General features: G+C 40.7%; 1 protein-coding gene across 5 annotated transcripts in view; it reads right to left on the reverse strand.

Annotated features, from left to right (window-relative positions):
* FBXW8 (F-box and WD repeat domain containing 8) overlaps positions 1–21,951 on the reverse strand; it is a 52,468-nt gene that overhangs the window by 14,237 nt on the left and 16,280 nt on the right. For 4 of the 5 annotated variants that reach the window (XR_012676385.1, XM_075167242.1, XM_075167245.1 and 1 more), the window contains exons 5-7: positions 13,805–13,962; positions 5,863–6,059; positions 4,152–4,361 (exon numbers count right to left, since the gene is read on the reverse strand). Coding sequence is in view for 4 of the 5 variants with exons in the window: in XM_075167242.1 (XP_075023343.1) it covers positions 4,152–4,361; positions 5,863–6,059; positions 13,805–13,962 (565 nt within the window). In the remaining variant the exon portion in view is untranslated. The remainder of the gene's footprint in view (positions 1–4,151; positions 4,362–5,862; positions 6,060–13,804; positions 13,963–21,951) is intronic. The other variant, XM_075167243.1, reaches the window with a different exon arrangement.

The raw sequence follows: 21,951 nt of genomic DNA on the forward strand, positions 1-21,951 counted from the left end.
ATTATTTCTGGTCATTTACAAACACAGAAAAACCAAGATGGATGATTGTTACTTTTCAGCAAGAGAGGGGTTAATCGATACATCATACAAAATTTAGGCAAGGAAAACTTCTGGTCTCTCTCCTCGACTGTATTTCTTGCACTGCCTGACTTATAAAAAGATACACAGTTCAGATCCTCAGAAAGAGTTCTGTCTCTCCTATATGGTACCAAAGAGTTTATAAAGAAAAAGATATTTAAAACACCTTTCACCTCCAAAGATCTGCTAACACTCTACAGTCCTACAGCTCCCCAAAGAGAAACGTTTGGGCAAGTCCCATATGTTCAAATTCAGTCACCAATAAGACCTGCCCTTCTACTGGTATGAAAATAAGAGTTCATAAAGATCAATTTATTGAAAACTGGACTATTTACAAGGGCCACAGTGGTTAACAAAACTGAAAAAACCCACATTTTTTAAATAAGAAAAATCACGATAAAAAGATGTGAAGTCTTTGGAACTCCATGAGAACTGGAGACATTACAACACCAGAAAAGACAATGCAAGCTTACCAGTCAACAAAGAGGAGGATTTTAGTTAAAATAAGGTGCAAGAAAGATGTAATGGCTTCTGTAAAGCAGATATGACCTAAATACATCATCCAAGAGAGACTGTAGAGTATGAAATTCAATTTAAAGGATCATTTAAAATTTGTTTTTCCCTTACTGTTAGTTCATAACATCCATTTCAAGTGGTTAATTCTACTGGATACGCTCACATTAGCAAGCAGTTGAAGAACTCTGTGCAAACATTAAATACAGGAGCAAAACCAGGCAGTATTTCACTCGCTGATGAGAAGAGACAGGTGATGTTGAACGCCATTCATCAAGTACAAGCCAATCACCAGCTCAAAACAGATGAAATAGCGACAGCATAGCAAACAACTCCCAACATCTGATCTCAACATCTAGCCTTCTGTTTCTAAGTTGGAGGCTCTAAAATCATTACTGTCCTCTTTTCACTCCTCTCTTCCCCATCTATCTGTTCTGAAATACGGTTCAATTTTGTGCACAAAGTGACTAAAAACACAGACATACTCTGAACTGCGCCTTATAATGCATATAACATAAAAAGAGTTCTTCAGCTGCATGAGTTTAAAATAAAATTCTCTTGCATGCTATATAAAGTTTCTTTGATGGAAAAAAACCCCAAATCCTCCCATGTTAATTATCTTCTATCACCAAGAACTGTTGAATACGTTAAAAAATTTCAACTAAATTTTAAATACAGGAGAAAGTTGGGTTTGGGTTTTTTTTCCCCTCCCCAAGAGAATAAAGCACCTGAGAATAAATTTCACAGAAATAATCCACAAGCAGGAGAGAGCTCACCTGAAGCTACAGGAGGAGACCAGACTGACTCGACAGCAGACGGTCCATTCAGGGAAGCTTATAAATATACCAACTATGAGAAAAGCTTCAATCAGATCCTACAATCAGCGAGATAATTGCATCAGAAATCAGATTATGTTAATCCTGACAGTTATAGTGCTACCTGTTTGAGGTCTACATCCTGACATGAAGAGGACCAAAGCCAGCTCTAGTTTAAATCTGTGGATTTAATATTACATACAGCGCTCAAACCCAAAATTCAAACATGTTAATGCCAAGATTTCGTGATGCTGCTGCAGCGTCGCGATCACGAGACTCCCAACTGCATGACACAGGGTAATATGTTATTCGCTAGACACCATCCTTCAAGACTTGTCCACTGGATGTCATGAGCACCACTTTAGCTTGAAAGGGAAAGCCAGGGTTAGGGTTTTCCCTGTCGTTCATTATCTGGTCTATATTATTAGCCATGTATGAGCCTAGATGGGAACACAGAACTCAGTATTTCAAGAATTTGGAATTTAAGGAAAATAATACATTCCACGTTGAGTTAATACAGTTGAAATAACCCTTACTAAAGAAACTTCTCGTAGCTTAACATAAAACAAAGAGCTCCAGGAGCACTAAACAGACGAACTTTCAAGAAACAGGATCATACTTGGGTTGTCTCAGACTTAATGAAGTGAGAGTTGAACTCACAGATGAAGCATTTATATTCTCCCCTCTCTCCTGCATGGATGTCTGTCATCTAACAGTAGGCAAGTCTATGCCACAGATTTGATGTTTCTCTCCTCTCCGACATAAAAGTTCCTACAAAATTTATGCCTCAGATCTCTACTCTGCTGTCAAATTTCGTTAAAATTAGACTATGATTAAAAAAGAGAGAGGGAAAAAGATGGTTTCCCTAACCATATTTTCATCAGGAAGCAGGTTACTAGGCAGTAGCATTAGGATTGTGAGCTTCCACTAAAGGAAAAAAATATCCCCCAGGAAAAACAAAGAAAACCCCGAACTGAGAAGAAACACAGCTTTCCCACTACAGCAACACAGCCAGCAGCAAACGGGGCTGGAATTCTTCATCATTACGTTTGTGAGACCAAAAGCTCTCCTAAAGACAGATTGTCAACTTGTGACCAGTGTAATCAGCCAATGCGAAGTCCCTTCACGTCTGCGCGAGGCGAATAATTATCATAATAGACATTAGTAATTAATTTCCGGCGTGATGTCAGCTGGTGCGGCAATGCCAAGCAAGCGTCCTTGTCAAACACACCCCAGCCGTCTGGACGACTTCAGTCCCATCTCCCTGATTAGGATGCGCGCTGATGCACTGCTTAATACAATCTGCCATCAAATGCCAAATACTTCAGAACTAAATTAGGAAATATGTCCAGCTTTACAGAGTGACGCTCGGGGGCCTAAGTAGATTTCTCTATTCCTTTACGAGGCACAAAGGTGATCACCGATGTAATGCCCCTGAATGAGGCAATTTTACCTTCTAACCTCCCACCTCTGTAGGGAAAAGAATTGGATTAGGACAGCAAAGGAATTAATAAAGACAGCATGGCCTCACAGCATCTCTCAACCCTAGAGGTATTTATGGTGGCCTCAGCATTTCCCTAGTGAACATGAATTTTAAGGGGAAATCAGATGCAGCTGGACACATTTATTCCTAACACAGAGGTAGTCCTAAATAAAGCTTTCCTGTTCTAGTTGCTTGCCAGAGAAAACGCTGCATTTGTACACTACAGACCACAGCTCCTCTCATCTGGTTGCTCACCTCCTGCTTCTTTCTCCACCTGCATGAAGGACTCTCCTTCCCTCTTTGCTGATAGCCCTTCACTTGCCTGAAGTATAGCCACAAAAAAATGGAATGAAATTAGGGAACGGGAAAGTTAGGCAAGATGCAGGAAAGGGACAGAAACTCTTCTCAAGGCACCTGGAAACAGGTCTTTCTGCAGCCTGCTCCCTGCCCTGGAGTGGGGCTGTGTCCAGGAGCAGGTTGCTGCCACCAGCTACCTGGGATCTCAGGTAGGATTCTGAGCCCGCCCAAAATACAATTATTTATGCTATATGGGTCTGCAAGCCCAAAATAGCCCCTGCTGCAAGCAGAGGAGTTTGAGAATAGCTGCATTAAAAGCATGCCTCAGCCATGAGTCTTCAGCAGGGTTACAGAAACAGTCTGGTTTTGATCTACCCTGCCACTGCTAAGATGCGCTGATAAAAGAAACAGACTGTGTCACAGGGGGCTTCAAACCTACGATTATCATTTAGCTTCCTTTACTACAATGGTCACACCGTTCTCACCAAATTAGAAGTAACTTAGTTCAAATACTCAAGTGCACAAAAAAAAGAAGCATCCTCCTAAGACCGCACATTTGCATGTACAGGGCTTGACACGCTGCTCATCAGAAAGGCTGAGGGATGTTTTGGCTTTTTGGGGTGGAATTGTAGCTTTTGGGGGGTTTTTCTGAGACGAGTTCCCCCTAGAGGCCCACTGACGCAGCATACAGCTGAATAAGCTGGGACTCACTGATGAGCAGAGAACACAAAAGTACTTACAGTGAACCCAGCGAGCACAACAATAATCCCTTACTTCAGCCCACTGGAAGAAAACTAATAGAAGCATCAGATTTTTGCATTAAAAAATGTCTTCCCTCTACTGTCAAAAGCTGAATAGCAGAGAAGGAAATGGTCAGTAGCATGAACTCTTTTTTCCTTTGTTAATTATGAAGGTATAAAAATTATGAAGGTATAAAAATCTTACAAAAAACCCCATTTAGATACCTGGTTGGGCTCATTCAATAACCAGCCAAAGGTTTTGACCCCAAAGGCTGCTTCATGAGCAGACACATCGAGACATGTGACCGGCTGACCATAGACAGAATGGAGGATTTTGCCAGGATCTTCTGCTTTCAGGAGATAGACAATGTCTTCTGCAGCTGCTACTGTCACTGGACTCCCCGTAACATCTGGAACCAGATTAAGGAAGTTGACCTAAAAAGAGCAGACTTTTAATTTTTATTACAGCCAAAAATTCTTCTAGATGACGACTGCCACACGCTAAACTGAACAAACTACTGTCATGTAGTTATCAGCTATCTTGAATCATCCCAATTATGGATTAATTTCAGACAAAGACCAAGTATCAATTTTATTTCTGAACTTTTGCAAGTTTAGCTCCTATGATGAAATCTAGCTCACGGTCTTTAGAAGGAGCCCATTTAAAAAACTAATCAGAACACATTACAACAGAACACACCAAATGTCACATCAAAGAAAGGAGCAAGACTTAATGGACTCACTCAGATGACGGTTAAAGCACACAAAGCAAATACCGTGGCTAGAATGTGAATACAGTGCTCCAGAAGAGGCACCACATTCATGCAGCCAACTTGAATACTTGATGCTTACCCTGAAATGATGTGTATGTACCCTAAATCAACAGAAAAGTTATCACATGACTCTAGGACAGCCCAAGGGTCAGCTCCCCTATCTTCTGTCACAAGACCAGAATGACGTTGCTCTTCCCATTTCAGTAAATGGTTAAGACGTTGCTGAAAAGTCTCACCACAGGAAGGGTTTAAACTCCTTAACAGCACAGCTGATTTCTAATCCAACCTTAGAAGAGAGAGTGGTGTCCTGAGTGTCTGTCTTCCACATATGGCAAACTGACATTTCACAGCAAGCAAGATGCAAGAGTAAAATGGATCCAACTACAATGGAGCAGGTGGTGGTGTTTTAACATTTTTATTGGGAAATCTCTTAAAAATAACCAAAATCCCCAAACATTTTAAGTATTGTACGATTGACTTAGCTTTGAAAGAGGGGATTAATCAGGAGTGGTTTAAATCACAACTTCATACCCATTAGCTGCGCAGTAGTTTCTTGCGATAGGAGAGAAGCTGCAAGACTCAATTTATTCCTAACGAACTTCCTTCCCCTTTCAAAAAAATGTTGACACTCTGAGACATAATAAAACTTCAGAGAATGGACAGCTTTTGATTTTTAATTAAAATAGTCTCAAAACTTCAGTGACAGAAGGTGCAACCTGAAGAAGCTGCACAACTAGTTACAGCTTCACAAGTGATACTATTAGCTCGTCTGCAATATCCTGCCTCAGAATTAATCAGATAGCGTTGATCTGGAATGAGACCTTGAGTTTTAGCTCCAATTCTATGCGAGAAAACTGATTTACAAAATGAGCCAACTTAGTTTGATGTTGACAAAAAAATAATTAAAAACAGCCAACCTCCTGCACCATATGGACTTCTATTCATTTTCACTTGTAGCTTAAGCCAGCATTTCACCCTTGCTCTTCAGTGATGAAAGGCTCATCCATTAACCTGCTTCAGAATCACAGCCTCTAGCTGATAATGCTGTTACCTAGTTCAGGCAACACTCTTGTAAGATTTTTATAAGATCCCTCTCAACTGTACCAAAAATAATCAGTGGATCAGGAGCTCCTGGAATGAAGCTGAGTAGCCTGGAGACTCACCAATTTCTGGATTTCAAATGTTTCTGTAGTTTGCCAGAATCCTCTGTCATTAGGGCTTTCCACTTTGACCTCGAAGCCAGATGCCGTTGCTACCGTTGCACCCTCTGAACCAAGAGCTAAAGCCTGTATCCTCTGATTGTGCTGGTAACGATGGATGGGCTCCCGCCCGAACATCAGGCTCCACACACTAACGGTTCCTGTACACAAAAAAAAAAACCACGCTATGCTTTACCTTAAAATTTAACCAAACTTTAAAAGACCATTTAAAGATGTAAGCTTATAAGCATTCTAACGGAAAAGGTTAACATACAGAAAAGAGACTGTAGGGCAGAAAACCAGAACTTCAGGACACTGCATAGCACCACACAACAAGTTCAGAGGAAACTTTCCAAAATTATGGACTTTGGCATTAGAGGCTCGTTGCTCTCTAAGTAATCCCTAGTTCTTTACTTTTAGATAACATTGTTATCTACCTTGTGGAACACTGCTTGAATTCTCTCACTTTTCCACATTTGGAGGAGATCAGACTTAAACAGATGCCTAATTTTTTATTCTACTATATACTCATCCTCAATTACCACTAAAAATAGCGAGGAAGAACCCACAGTCAAATTTAAGTCACTCTGCTGCACACAGAAAAGTGTTAAAGTAAAGAATCTGAAGCTCTGCACACAGCAATCAGCCCAGGGATTTTAATACCATTCTTAACAGTTTACAACCAGCAGCAAAGCTCCTAACCCTGATGCTCTGGAAAAACAGAAAATGCAAAAGAGTTCAATGCTTTCAGAAAGCTAAAGAATACAAACCCAAAGAACGCAGGAGTACAAGTCAAAAGACAATACATTTGCAATTGCATTTTTTCCCGGCGTAGATCACCGATACTCTATTTAAAAGCATGGTACATTAAAGCAATAATCTGAATTAAGAGCAACCTGAAGCAATCAGGAGTGTATTACAGAACAGAAGGGCCAGATGGAATTGGAGACTTCTGGGCCACCTTTGCAGTGAATTAACGGAGAAGCAATCTTCAGACGTGATAGACAGGGCTGGAGAAGCCTTCCTTCTACTTGAGCATGGCCATTAATGATGAAATGATTAATGGTAGCTATTCCTTCAGAAGGAGACATAAAAGCTCTGACAGACAGCTGTGGACGGGCACCAATGCCAGTTTGCAAACACTCCTCCCATGTCCCAAAGGAGGTGAAGCAAGAGTGTGGTAATGAAAATGCACATAGTGAAATGGTATCTAAATGAGTTTAAATTGATTTATCTTTGCTTTTGTAAAGATTATTTGGTATCTGGAAAGTGCTACCCATGTGAAATAATGCAGATAATCCTTAAGATCCCTGTCTAATGGCACTCCCACTGAATATTTATATTCCTCGCCATGGGAATGAGTACCATAATGGGGACCATTTTTGTTTTATTAGGGATGCATATTTAAATTAATCTGCTATTTGCCTAAACAATTAGCTGCCTCTGTTTGTTTACACAAAGCCAAAACTGCAATTAGGCTTCCATCAAAAAGATAAGTCCCGACTAAAACTGTCCCGATGGAGTCATAAGGGCTCAGAGCAGAACTTCCCAAAATTACTTCTTAGCATAATGGTAATTATGTTAATTGCTTGAAAGGTAAATAACTGCTGAACTGGTTTTGAAAAACAGAATGCTAGTTCGCATCACACACACTTACGCTTAAAACAAGTTAACAAATACAAATGGACAGCACAGGCTACAATTCCCTCTGCAGCTTGGTCTGCCCCACGCAAAGCACTTTTGTGCCTTCACAGCGAGTCCTCGGCTCCAAACTAAAACAAACCGAACGGGTGAAGCCTCATCTCCAGGACAGCTGATTTGAACAAGCCAACAAACAAACATCCATGATAAAAGATTGCAGTGGTATCAGATCACGGATGTTAGAACTGGACTTTTTCATCAGACTATGAATATTGCTGCCAAGCTCCTCCAGGCAGGAGTATTTTCAACCTTTTTTTGCAGAATATTTATCTCAATTAAAGACCACTTTTGTGAAGGGGAAAAGGAAGCTGATTTGCTTTCAGTGAAGTCTTTTGTTTACACATCTTTGTGACGAGCATTTCACTGTATTAACGTATGAAAATTCTGCAAAATACAAAAAAAATATTCAAGTCAAACAACCCTCTTCTGACCACGCTGCAAATTGGGAAACCCAGAATTCAGAGTTCTGCTCTCCAAATTTGGGCAACAAAGCCACTATTATTATTATTGCATCTCAAACATCACAAAAAGAGAAGACAGCGAAAATGGCTCATGCAATAGTACAATCAGTTTGAGACAGGTACTTTTTTTTTTTTTACCAGATGCTCAATAGCAAAATCTGTTCAAAGTATCTAAAAATTTTATCAGGCAAATACAGTGTCTGCAACATCTGATGCACAATACGGTGTGAAAACATCCCCGGTAATATCAAAGACACAAGTGACTTGTAAGGTCACAAGTTAACATCTGTTTAATGAAAAAGCACAACATAAGCAGTAAAAAGGAGAGTTGAAAAGGAACATAAAGAGCAACAGAAATACTACTTTCTTTCATTAGGATGAACAATTATTTTTTCGCAAAAGCATTGCTTGTCCCCCTTGCTTTTCCCCTCCTCCAAAAGAGTGTACGCTTCTGCATGTACAACCTCCATCATCTGTTACTTGTACCAGTCAGAACGTCAATCGCTGCATGCAAGCACCTTCTGTGGAAATACACTATTGCAAAACAGGTGTATGCATTCATGCATGGCAGCAGGAGAACATGATCAAGTTTTACATAGAAAAAGCAAACACTCCACTGTATTTATCAATAGGTAAAGCTATTATTAGGTCTAAAAGTGCTACTCAGAATATTCTATATTCTGTATTTCATTGCAGAAACAGCAAAATGTATTTATTGGCATGCAAGCCTTTGCAACAGTCAATCATGTTTGTGTAAGAGCAAAAAAAAGCCACCATTACAGTTAAAGTTATTAGTATGGCAACATAAAAAAAATTAGGTGTAAGATTTACCAGTGCAGATGAGATCACTACTTTACATAGTCTATCTTCCTGCCTCCAGCAGTGACCAGTACCTCATTTCCAAAGCAATATCTTTGCTAAGGTGAAGTTAAGGTTGCAAGCATACAGTATCTTTTTTTTTTTTAAATACTGTAATCTTAAAAGTGTTAGAAAGTCATTAAATCAAAATTATGAGCAATACTTTCACAGCATGCTAAAATCTGCACCACAATTGTGGTGTTACTCCAATTGAAATCTAACAATAACTCCTCAAACTGATTTAGACTTTACAGTTTGCTTATATCTAATCTTGGCTCAAGGAAACGAGTTAAGTGCAAGAAGTTGATGAAGATGGTATAATTCCTGACACTTGACATTACAATCACTGTACCAGTCTTCTTGTTTATCACTTTGGCCCAGATTGTACCAAGAATTTAGGTTTGTAACTTCTAACCCAATACGTTGGTGAAATGTGGCCTGATGAAAGGTCCATTTATTGCAATTCACTCTAGATTGGAAGGTATTTGGATAAAACATTTAACGATGAGTCTATTGTGCCTTGCACAGAGCACTGCTGATCCTCTCTGTACTCCCAATTTTAGAAAGCATCAGCCGGTCTTACACATCTCTTGCTATATCAAAGGTGAATGGCTGGAAGCTGTTGTCCATTGAACAGTGCCTGTCTCTAGTATATTCCCCTCTTTGCAGCTGGAAACACAAAAGACATCCTGCAAAAGCAGCCGGTTTTACATCTGTTTTCACATAGGTGTCTCTGGTATAAAAGGCAACACTTTTGCCACGAAAAAAACCCATCTGTTTTCATATAAAATACTCTAATCCTGTAATAGGGAAAGGCAGCATAAACACAGAGGTAAAAAATGTGACATCACGTTTGTAAATATTATACTGGCTGTGTTCGCCAGCGTAATACAGCATGTCACAGCTCCTTCTAAGAGCCAGCCACAGCAGAGGCCAGCTGCCCGCAGGTGCTACCTGCCAACAGCAAACCCTTGGACCAGGTGGAGGGAGAGGGCTGCGTTTTGCTGCAGAAGATCCTACGCTCGGACCCTAATGACCCATTACATCAGCTCTTCCACGTTAAGATACAGCTAGCAGCTGCTGTCAGCTTTGGGCAAGATATAGAGCGGTCTACATGTGCATTACCCGCAAAAAATAGAAGCAAAGACAGAATTTTGTATATGCTAGAGCAGGGAATCTGGACATGCTCATGGTCTTCGTGCTCATTCACTTCAGCTTCTAAACACAGTTGCGTGGAAAGGCCAGAAGCTGCTTAATTCACATCATCTACATGATGTTTTTCCTGTTTGTGGGTCGCAGTCTGGACACTTCCTATCTTGATTTAAACAAAATAAAATTTTTTCACCTTTTGAAAACACTTCTTACATGTAATTTTTTCCTCAAAGCTGGGAACATTAATTTTTTCCTTATAATTTTCAGATAACATCATATTTCTATGAAGCACAGACAGGTAACAAAACACACACGTGGAAGTGAGCACCAGGCTGAAGTCTCAAAGCTGCTTATCTTGAATTTTAAGTCTCTCCCAAAAACATTTCCAGTCGGAGGGACCACCAACACACAGCCAACTTGACCCTAGTAGATGCTTGGTGTTTATTAACTAAAATTTTACATTTTATTTTCAAAGCAATGCTGTTTCCCAACTTTCAGCGGGTACAGCAAGCTACTTGCCGTACTAAACAGCGGGAGACTAGACCTCAGTCATAAGAGTCGTGCCTTTATGTTACATTACCACAGTTTCCACCAAACCTTGTCAGGTTTTATCTCCACCGCTCTTCTAACAGAGATTTCCAAATGACACCATCCCTGTACAGTACCCTCAGAAAAGGCGCAGACCTGGAAGTCTGTATTTCGTTCCCAACCTGGGGACTCAAGAGGCAGACTTCCCTGACTGTGATGTGAAATCCCACACCGTTTACCCAAACCACGAGTTTTGCATCCACAGCCACCTGTACTTATCTGATGGGAATAAATATACTACCGCATGCTACATATGGTTTTCTTCAAAAATTTTTTCCTTTATTCGAGCCAGCCTGTTTCCCTGCTCTTGCTATCTTACAGCATGTCCTGGCACTTAGGGGAAGACTCCGAACACATGACTTCAGTTCTGTCTTTGCAAAGAGGGTATGGAAGGGACAACACCCCCAAGCAGCTTTAAGGGCATCCGAATGGACAAGACAGCAGATTTCCAGTTCCAGAAAGCAGCACTGCCAAAATTCCCTTCCTGGAGCCTGCCAACAAGCAAGAGCACTTCTGATCCTTGCCGAAACCACCCTCCTTTGCTCCATGCTGCTACTTTGCTACTTGTGAAGTACCACTAACTCCTCACAACGGGTCTCAAAGCACTACCATGAACGGGACAGAGTGGCATCTCCCCGCCATGCCTACAGGAGTATGAAGCACAACATTTAAAAAAAAGTATGTTCTCTCCTTGCAGCACATTGTTTTCAAGTCAAACTAAGAGACTCCGGAGGGCAGGGGGGAGGGTGATGGCTAAAGTAGACTGCTGTTTCCCAAAAGCTGTGGCTCTCAGCCAAAGTCAGGCAAGCATGGAGCAGATGGAGTCCTGGCAAGGCCTCTACTGTCCCTGCATTAGCAGCATCTGCTCATTACCCAGAACCCTCGCCTGCTTTATCTAATGCTCCAGGAAAAGCATTTTGATTTGATTCATTTCAATTCGGTAACGTGCAACACAATTAGTGGTAAAATCAAACTGGAGGGCTGCCAGTGCTGACAATAGGAAACAAGGCAGAAGAAATATGAGGCCAGTGGGTTGGAATTCAAAAATCACAACTGTGGATCAAGTTGCCAAGTCCCGTTGCCCCAGGTGTACATACAGTGCCCCCACTGAGCATTGGCATGGGTGGAGGGAACTTCATTTTCTCCCCATACATTTTTCCCTCATTTACCTCTCCTTGCAGCTTGTTTCTCAGAGGCTGACACCGTTGGAAACATTCACCAGAAGTCACAATCCAATTTTTCTTTAGTGCCATCATGGAGTTACAATTCACTTTGGATGCAGGCATCCCAGTAAGACAAATCTTTTTCCTCGCTATTTTTCATATGCCTTGGGAAGCGTTTGCTACTACCAAACCAGCAAAACAGCGCTGTAAGGCAGGCACGGCGTGAGCAGAATCTGCCTGTTAGTTCTTCCCTGTGATCAGATGCCAAGGACATCGCTGCGTGAGCTCTGTTGAACTGGGAGAAACTGATGTTATCTGAACGAGACTGCTAGCCAGGGATTCGACAGAGAAGTCTAGACTCTTTGCCTGACAGCACCACCTCCAACACTAGCAGATGGTTTCTCTGTGTTAGTCAAACTTACAAACAAAGAGAAAAGGGAGCTGGAAAAGTACAACAAAGAACAATCAAACACATTATCTTCAAAGTCGTCCTCCCCCTCCCTAAGTTTAAAATAATTCTCTCCACCAAACTGTAAATATACACTTTCCGATTCCAGTTAGTAAACATTTCTAAAATCAGTCTTTATAATTCCCTATTCACATAGAAACTAATCTATTCTGACCAGGCTCCTCAAATCAGAGAAACTGCCATATCACAGAGCCCATTAAAATTTCTACCCAAAAGAATAAAAGACACCGAGCTTTATGCAAACTAGTTTAGTCACAGCACACACAGGACTGACGACAAGGAATATGACAGAAAAAAAACCCTAGACAAATTATTAAATTAGTCAGTGGGAGACTAAAAAACAAACAAAAGACCCTCTGCTAGTCATTGTTTGGCACACTGGACAGAGAGCCAACACTTAAAACTATCACTGTGTTATAATTTCCTATGACTTGAGTAAATAATATTAATGAGTATTCTGTAATACCAGACTTGCTGTTGTCAGAAAACGTTGCCTATCAATAATTTTTAGCCACAGAAAACCGTTCTAGCATGATCCATGTTAGAAAAACAGCTAAGGATGTTGATCATCTTAGAACAGTTGTTTTCACATATAAAGCATTTAATTTACTTCTAAAATAAAATATATGGATTAGAGATTTTGTTTGGATTACCCGTCTTTGGTTTTGTTTCCACATGCAGAAATGCCAGGATCAAAGATATTATGGGTACAAAGTTCCCTAACTTCAAAAATACTCTTTATTCATACCTGAGGAGAGGTTTTTAAGTGTCAAATCATACATTTTAAAGAAAGATTATAGGAATTGAGTTCTGCCTGAACAACTCAGCCTAGGATCTCAATTGGCTAGCACTGTCCAAACCTGACTTTTTAAATTGCTGTTCCCACATCCAGTAGATATATGGTTGGTCTCTGGCTCTCATTGCCCATCATATAAACATCTAAGTATACTTAAAACAATGCATATAACCAGGATTTTATTACAGTGTCATTAAATATTAGGTCACAGTTTCTATTTCTCTATATCAAAGTATATAATAACCCACCACTGCAAACCAATACTTCAGTTAAGAAAATGTGCATCCATATACTATGCCAAGCGCAAGAGAGGATGCAGATTAATCAGACATGCAAGTCTACCAGTATTCCCACAACAAAGCCTCACAGCACCCCGAGGGAGTTTTGGACAGAGAAGGCTGGTGGAAGAGTATTTAATATTTTTATAGCAAAACAAGTTATTTGCTTAAGATAGTTTGGCTGGACTACAGCCTGGCACTCAAGCTTTGTGTAGCAGTTCCAGTAGGAATTAAACATCAGTTTTAATGGGTGCTATGTTCCAATGCCTCCTAATGCATTTAGGGTTATTGGCCAACTTTCTCACATAAAAGCAAGAGTGTGCGTGTGTGTGTATATACAGGATTACAGACACACAAAAAGCTGAGCACAGCTGCTTCATTTTTGTAAAGCCTTTTTTTTTTTTTTTTTTTAAATAGGGAGGAGAGTTGTGGTTACTTACCGTCCTCATAAGCTGCTACAGCCAGAGAGCTGTTTATCCTCACAAAGGAGACATGTGGCTGAGGTCCAGCATCACCAGGACCGTGCACTGGTTCCAGGATGGGGGCTGTGTAGTCCCAGGTGCGAGTGTCCCACAACCTCACTTCTCCTGATGTATATCTGGAAAAGAAGGCTATTATTCATCCCAAAACATCTGAAAGGAAGTAGCTGCAGGAGAAGGGAGGAAGAAAGAAGAAGTGCCTTAAAGCCCAACGCCTTTTACAGCTCATAGACTGATTCTCCTCCTGTTTACACACTCGGTGTAGAAGCCCATCAACTTCGCTCATTTTATTCACATTTACCGAATGCACCATCAAGTCTACTAAGACAGGCAGGTATATTGAAGCTATAAGAACGACATGACTGAGCTACCGCAGGTTACCAACTATCGATATTAGCTTTACATATAGAATGCAAGGAGACCCAGGCTCAAGAGAAAAAAAGGTAATCAGTAACAAGTCTAAATTACATCACGGCAAAACTTCAAACTGTTTCCTTTCCGTCTTTAAAAATTTGTGATTGTGGTCGTGCCAAGGAAAGGCTGTTTAATCAGAGCATTATGTACATACCTACAAGCAAGCACACGCATACACCCATCCACCTTACTGCTCTTTATGGAAAGAAACTTCTTAATACCTCATCAACTGATCAGATTTGCCTACATCTCTGAAGACTAACTAATTTATTAATACAATTAAGTGTTGTCGTTAGAATTAAGGCAGTGCTGCCTTCTTTGCAGAAGGCTCTCTCACTGAAACGTCAGAAAAACTATAGTTTAAAATCAAACTATATAGTTTGCCAATGAGAAAATAAAAAAATAGAACTAAACTTCTCAGATAATACTGAATATATCTGAACGAACGAAGGTTGTAACACAGCAAGCAACACAGAAAGTGTTCTGTGCCATCTATGCTGTGGAACACAACATACTATTAAAGAAAAAAACACTGCAGGCAAAGTAGAGGAGAAGCTCCCTCTACAACTGGTCAAAGAACACAGTTCAATAGTTATTTGGAACAGTTCAATATTTATTTAAGACAAGTTTTGACAGAACTGTGACGATTAACACTGTCAAACAGTCTCAGATGTCTCTCTCTGCCATACCCAAGGCTTGGATTCTGTTGGAAAATGAAGGGTGCCTCCTGCTTGGAAACATAAAAATATTTCAAAAGAATGAATCTTCAAAGCCTCAAAGGTCTACTGGTTAGAAATCTGAGGAAAATAAGAAAATAGTTATTTACAAAGGAGGTGAAGGAAGGTGCTTAATAAAGGTTTAGAAGATGTTGGACTTCGACTCAGGTTACCCAGGTCCTTGGGGAGTACCATGCAACGGGACCACAGGTACCCTGGAGCAGATTACTTCCAACATCTCTGAGTGAAAATGCTCCACTTTACACAACTAATTAAAGCGCCTGAGGGGACGGTGAAATCTGTCAAGCAGAAAGAGATGCACATTAATTCTCTGCACTGAATCGGGAAGAGAGAACTGTGTCCTTGTCACCTGGCTTCCTCTTCAGCGCTTTACACAGTAAGACAGAAGAAAATGAGAGACTAGGGTGGGATAGCACTTCTCCCTTTTCCTCCTCCTGCAAATGAGGCCCAAATCCCTCTATGAATCTTGCTTTCATTTCCAATTTACAGCAGCACTATTTAAAAAGAATAGATCAAGAAAGAAGCTTCCCCATGCAAAGCTAAACGTTTCACATTGGACTGAACAAGCAGTCCAGATTAGTCCACAAACATCTTCAGTTTACAAATCTGAAAAGTGCTCATTTCAGATATATTTTAAAATTTGAAGATAAAACACAATGGGACAGGCAATTGCACAGATCTGTTGCAGTCCCATTCAACAAGGCGCACGTAACATTTTGGAAGCATTTTAATTTTGAGCTGCTTTTTGTTTCCCTTTATGTCTGGGTTGGTTGGGGTCATGTTTTCAAACTTCTCCAACTGCAAAGAGTAGCAGATTATTCTCAAGTGGGAAGCCAAAATTCTCTTGTCACTATGTGACCCTAAAAAGTGAGTTTTAAGGGAGATATAAAATACTAGTAGAATTGATAGAACTAAGTGACAGAGTATTAATTTTCATCCCCAAATATGCAAGGAAGAACAGCATCTCCTCCTAGCGCATATACATGCTCGCTCTCATGCAGTCCAGTCTAGGAATGTATAAAGAAAGGCTAATAGATGGAGAAAACAGAATGACAGGAATAGAGAAGAGACACGGGGCTGGCTAATTCTCTGAGCGCACTGCTTCTGTTTTTTGTATGTAGAATGCAACACAAGTGATCCAGGGCTCAAGACACGCTACCGTCCATAAAAAAATAACATGGACCGCAACCTTGGAATTAAAGATCCAACGTCACAGTGCCACAATAAGTGCTTTAATTTTTTCTGAGAATTCAACCAAGTCAAAATTTAGTTTGAACCATTCTTTCTTCTTGAAGAAGAACCTGAACTACCTGAACCACAGCTAAGCTCAAACTGGAACAGAACCACCAAGCGTTTCTGACTATCAGTTTGAAATAAATTTGACTCAAATTCTAATGTGTTTGTGCTGGGACCTGTTAAACGCAGGAACTGTCTCTGCTTGGTAGGCTCTGCATCAGACCACTCTGCAGCCTCCTCATCCTCACCCCCTTCCTCTCCAGTGACGGATAGGTACATGCTGAAGAGCTTTCACTTATATACCACGAAGTCGTGCTGCTCTCCCACCCCTAGCAAGAGCTTGTTACGTGTACCTCAGGTCCGCTCTAGTGGGTTCAGACAGATCCTGCGGAACAATCCATAAGAGGATCCTGGCCATAGCGGTCATTCCAGTTCTGTCATGACAGAGAACGGGGAGCACTATATGTGCCAGGAGAACCCTGCAAGCGCCCACCAACCCCTGCCTTCATGTGTGTCTGTCCAGACATCCCACTAGTGCACTGCAAGATAGGACAAGTGCTTTATGTTCATCAGGAAGAGGAGGGAGGAAGGCAGTAAAGCATCTTTGCCCCCATCCCTCCCGTATCCCTCCTACCCCCATCTCTCACTCAGCAACACCACTCACATCCTTCCCAGTGCATGACGACAGCAAACCAGTCCCATGCGGCAAACCTAAAGGATTTGGAGAGATGTTACAAGACCACACTGGAAACATAAGTGGAGGTCTAGGTTTGGGCAGGGAACCAGCACGGGGAAATGGAAGATATAAACCACCTCCTCAGCTGACAACACTCAGTGGCCATCACCACCACATGCCCATTTCCAGCATACACTGGGCCTGTACCAGAACTGAACTGGAAGAATTTCAAACACAGATGAATCCAATTCAGAACTAAAAAATTTAATGGTTCAACTCCCCGCTTTTAATGCTGTTGTAAAGAGCAACACACTTTCAATTTGTAACCACAACAAAAGGCTTTTAAACTATTAAAGCATTGCCTTGCTGTAAAAAATAAAAAGGCTGCTTTATTGCAGATAATGGGCAAATCTGCTATATCAATATAGATGACTGAAGAGAAGAACACGCTGCACTTTACAGAAACTATTTCTAGATAATTTCAGTATTTCTATTCATTTCCTACCACAGCAACTTTTACACTTTGACATGAAAATTTAGTTTGGATTACCAGCTACTGAATGAAAGAACCCTAGATTTAAGTCTTCTGCCCCAGAATGGGCATAGTCCTCCAAACTCACTCAGTTACTGATTTTTCTATCAAGATGGCCATGAAAGGCTCACATAGCTTTCTGCTGGACTGAAAAAAAAACAACCCAACACCTTTCTGTATAACAACGAATACATTCTATTTGCTATAATACCAACAGCATTCAGCTGCTGCTTCTTTTCCTCTGGTGGGTATAATGAGATGATTATTGCAGGGGCAGGTAAATACTACAACATGTAATATAAGCCACTTGTGGGGGGGGGGAACCACCAACAAAAAAACCACACCACCAAAACCTACAAATTCTGAGTTCAAGTTTAACAAAAAAAAAAAAACAACAAACACATTAGAGACCATAGGTGATTTACTTTGTTTAGAAAGGCTGTTCAAAGTCTTGCTTTTCCGAGCACAACAGGGATCAACAAGAAAAAGACTGTCGCTTACAACCCCAAGTCTCCCCCTCTTCAGATACCCCCTGCCCTGATGCCTTCCAAGGTGTTTCATCCACACAGTGCCTGGCTTTCGGGTCTGGGTCTGCGCGCTTCTCTCCCTGTTCACCAGACAGTCATCCTTCTTAGTGCTCACCAGAGACTCTCCACCCAAGTAACTCAGCTTTTTTGATGGACCTACATTTCACTTTGCTCTTGTTCTTCTGAACATTTCAGTGTATACACATGAGAAGTAGCAGCAGGAGAAAGACAAGAGCTATGTTTTTCTAACTATACTTGACATCCAGTTCTGTAATTCTGGACAGATATGTATACATCTGTAAAAATTAGTCTGCAAATTCAGCTTAAGCTTTACAGATACGCATAAAAGACTTGCTGAAATGGAGCAGCAATAGGTGGAATGCATATGGTATAGAGAAACTGAAAAAAATTAAATTCATATGGTATCTACAAACGTACTGTAATAAAAATACCTACTCACTAATCAAAAGCATTTCAACTACTTTTTATTGGCAGTAATGTCATAATGAGATGAACAATGTCCTCGTGCCCTCTCACATGAGTGAAAGCAGAAGACTGAAGGAGAAGGAGCTGGGGGTTAAAAGCTGCTGATGTCCCACGATGGCTGGGAAGCAGGTGGTGAAGTGCTGAGCACATGTGGGAGGAAGCAGAGATGGAGGCTGGGCACCGCTCTAATGAAGTGGTGCTGAAGAGGCAGATGATTTCATAAGGAGAAAAACATCAGGAAACTGGTCAAAACACAGAATCTCATCTGAAAAAGCTCAACTGTGTTGGATAGCAATAGCCAGAACAAATTTGGGGAAGAGGAGGAGGGGGAGGCTGATCTCTCTCCAGAGCCCCAGATGTCTTTATCGTTGCCTAATGACAATTATACTCAACCAATTAAGACACTGCTATCACAGTTGCATTGTTAGTAAGCCTTTGGCCCTGAGTGTTGATGGCTGTCTAATTAGTGTTTGTGCAAAGTACAACTGCAACTAATATATAAACTGACAAATACACAAAAGAAAAACTGTTAACAGGAACATTTTCAAAAGAGTCAAGACTCTACTCGTTCAGTCCATGGCAGCAGCAAAGACAAACTGCTTTCCTTCATGGCTTACTTACTGCTGGCACCGCAGAATTTCACTTCAAGCAAGCGGGTCAACTAGACTGTGGCTGGGTTTCTGTTGAAACAGGATGCCGGTGTCAGTCCATTTTGTAGGCTGCCTCAAGCACACTGCTCCAGGGCAAGTCTTACTACACTAAGTTGGTCTGAACACCAAAGACACTTCAGAAATCAGTTTACATTTTCCATATTTTCTCTAAAGAATTTGTAGCAAGAAAATAAAAAGGAAGGAGGAAAAAAACCCCTTTGTTTCACAGTCAGGTTTGATTTCCAGAAGGCAAAGTCTGTTCAGTTTCCAGATACCTGCGGTGATCAACAAAACAAAAAAACCCCAACAACTTTGTTTCAGGCAGTCAGTGACCATCTGTTAATACTCAAAAGATCTTATTATGAAGTCCTTACAATGTCAATGCATTTTATTGAAGTCAGTAGGAATTTTGCTCAAGTAACAATCTCTAGCTATAGCTCTGTTTAAATGGATGCCTGTTGATAAGCAAGTAAAATAATGAGTATTTTGCATTGTCTTGCTGCAACAAGCATCTCAGACCTTTCATCGTTATTCCACCAAAAGCAACTAACCAGTCCTTCATGTGGTTAATTAAGGTATCTAGTCAGAGACCCCCTCAGTAGGCTTAGGAATAAGGCACAATTAAACATGCAAACCCAAGTCCAAACGCCTTTGTAAGTGGGTTCAAATTGCTCCTAGCTTCATCTTCTCTATAAGGCTCAAGTAAGACAGCGGTAATTCACAATGTTCAATTTCAAAAAACCTCTTCATCAAAAACACTGCAAGTTGGAAGATACCTCAATCGCAACACACAATACTGAAATTAAATGGATTCTATTACTGTCTTTATACTCAATGTTAAGACCTCAACTTTTCTCTGAAGCGAGGGATAATGGAGAGCTTAGATACATTTACCACAGTGTTAGATGCCTCACAGAGTAAGGTTGGATGAAAGCGGTAAAAGTTCCCAAGCCTTCCTGTGTTCTCATTTACAGCTATTTAGAGACATTGATTTTGCCACCACATATATAACTGACAGGTAGCTTGGCTAAGGGATTCCTTAAGGGAAGGAATCAGGAAAAACAGTCTAGTAGCAACAATGGAGTAAAGAACTACTTTATATGGCAGAAAGAAATATAAATAGAACACAATGACAAAAAAATGAAATACAAACAGAATAGAAAAGAGAAAATTTTCTGCTATTACATAGTGTGGCAGAAAGCTACACCATAAAATACAAGAAAAAATAGATGGGGGTAAACCAAAACCAGCATTTGAAACAATCCTAACACTGACAGAAGAACGTGAAACAGAAAAGTAATGTCCCTGATTCCAACCAAACATTATTTTGGGTTGCTTGATATATGAGTGCAGCTACGAAAAAAAGCGGCTAACTTGTACCAAAACGGATCTGGAATCACTTTAAGATTTCACATGTAGGAAATACATTCTGAACATCCCTACAATCAGTTCCCAAACTCTTCTGTTGGGAACTTGACTTTCCAATTCCTCAACCCACGTCCATCTGTGGACCACGCTCACAGAAACTGAGCTGCAGAAAGCTTACACCTTCATTCTTAAGGACTTATTTAGGAAATAGTATCTCTAGAAAGCAGGTTAAGCTGCTGGAGATAAACTGCAGAAGAACTGCACACTATCATTGTTATCTGTAACAAAATTAACATTTCGCCATCCTAAGTACTTCTGCATGCCTCACTTTCTTATTAATTTTAAGTGCATGCAAATGTCATACCACGAGAACAGAAACAACCCAAAGGGTTATATGGTAGGCAAAACATTTTAATGAACACTTACAAAAGCAAAAGTTAGAGAAAGCCAAACTGTCTCTAGTAATTTCTTTTTCAAGGCCAAGAATCTCCTATCATTTACATCAAGGTTCCAGTGGTTTGCATCAGCCCAGGTCCATTAATTAAACCAGCTGCTCTGACCAAGGAAACGTATTTCTGTGGGTACTGCCAAAGGCTACTGCCATGGCAGGAGAAAAAAAAATTATCTTTTTCAAGAGAATTCAAGACGAATCATGATGCAATTTGGGAAGGATCTGCATCCATCAACCCTATTATTTCACAACGGACAAACACATAATGCAAGAAATACAACAATGGCTCCAGTTTCAGATACAGGTGAAAAAACACCATTTGAAGATAATGTAAGTTGATATTGTTGGAAGGTACACAAACTGCAACACACTGCAAACAGCAGAGAGGGAAAGTATCACCTGAACTCTAGGCACTGATAGCAACAGTCCAGAGGCTGGTAGGTTGCAAGAACAGTAAAAATGAAATGTTCAAAAAGTTTACTAGAAAAAGGATGGGTTTGTCTGGCCTCAATAGAAAACCAGGCTTTACTAGCTCAAAAGTAACTACTGTGACTTCACAATCCTGGGCATCACTACGCACACAGCACATCTCACTGCAGTGATGCCTTCCTCTGCATCCAGCAAAACCTATAGATAAACCAACAGCATAATGGTCAGGCCGGCTGGAAAAGCAGCTTTCACAAAGAGTCAGTATCAAGCTTCTACTATTGGTTTCACCTGAAAGGCTCTTTTTCACAAGATGACAGAGAAGCCAGTGTGTTTGTCACTTAACACAACCTTACCTAACTCCTGTAGTTTGTCATCTGACCCCTCTGAACTCATGATGTCATCCTGTTTTCAACCCTCCTAAAGGTGACTCACTTGAAAGAAAAGAAGGTCTGACACTTATTACTTCTTAACAATGATGAGAATGAGTGAAGAGAACACAAAGGGTTTGGGGAAGGTTGAAGGAAAAAGGCCAGTATTTTTACCTTCTGCCTTGCTGCTTTGTTTTACATCCAGGCTCTCAGTCACTGGGAGGGAAGGGAGAA

Source organism: Calonectris borealis, chromosome 18 (genome assembly GCF_964195595.1).
Source record: "Calonectris borealis chromosome 18, bCalBor7.hap1.2, whole genome shotgun sequence".
NCBI classification, from domain to species: domain Eukaryota; kingdom Metazoa; phylum Chordata; class Aves; order Procellariiformes; family Procellariidae; genus Calonectris; species Calonectris borealis.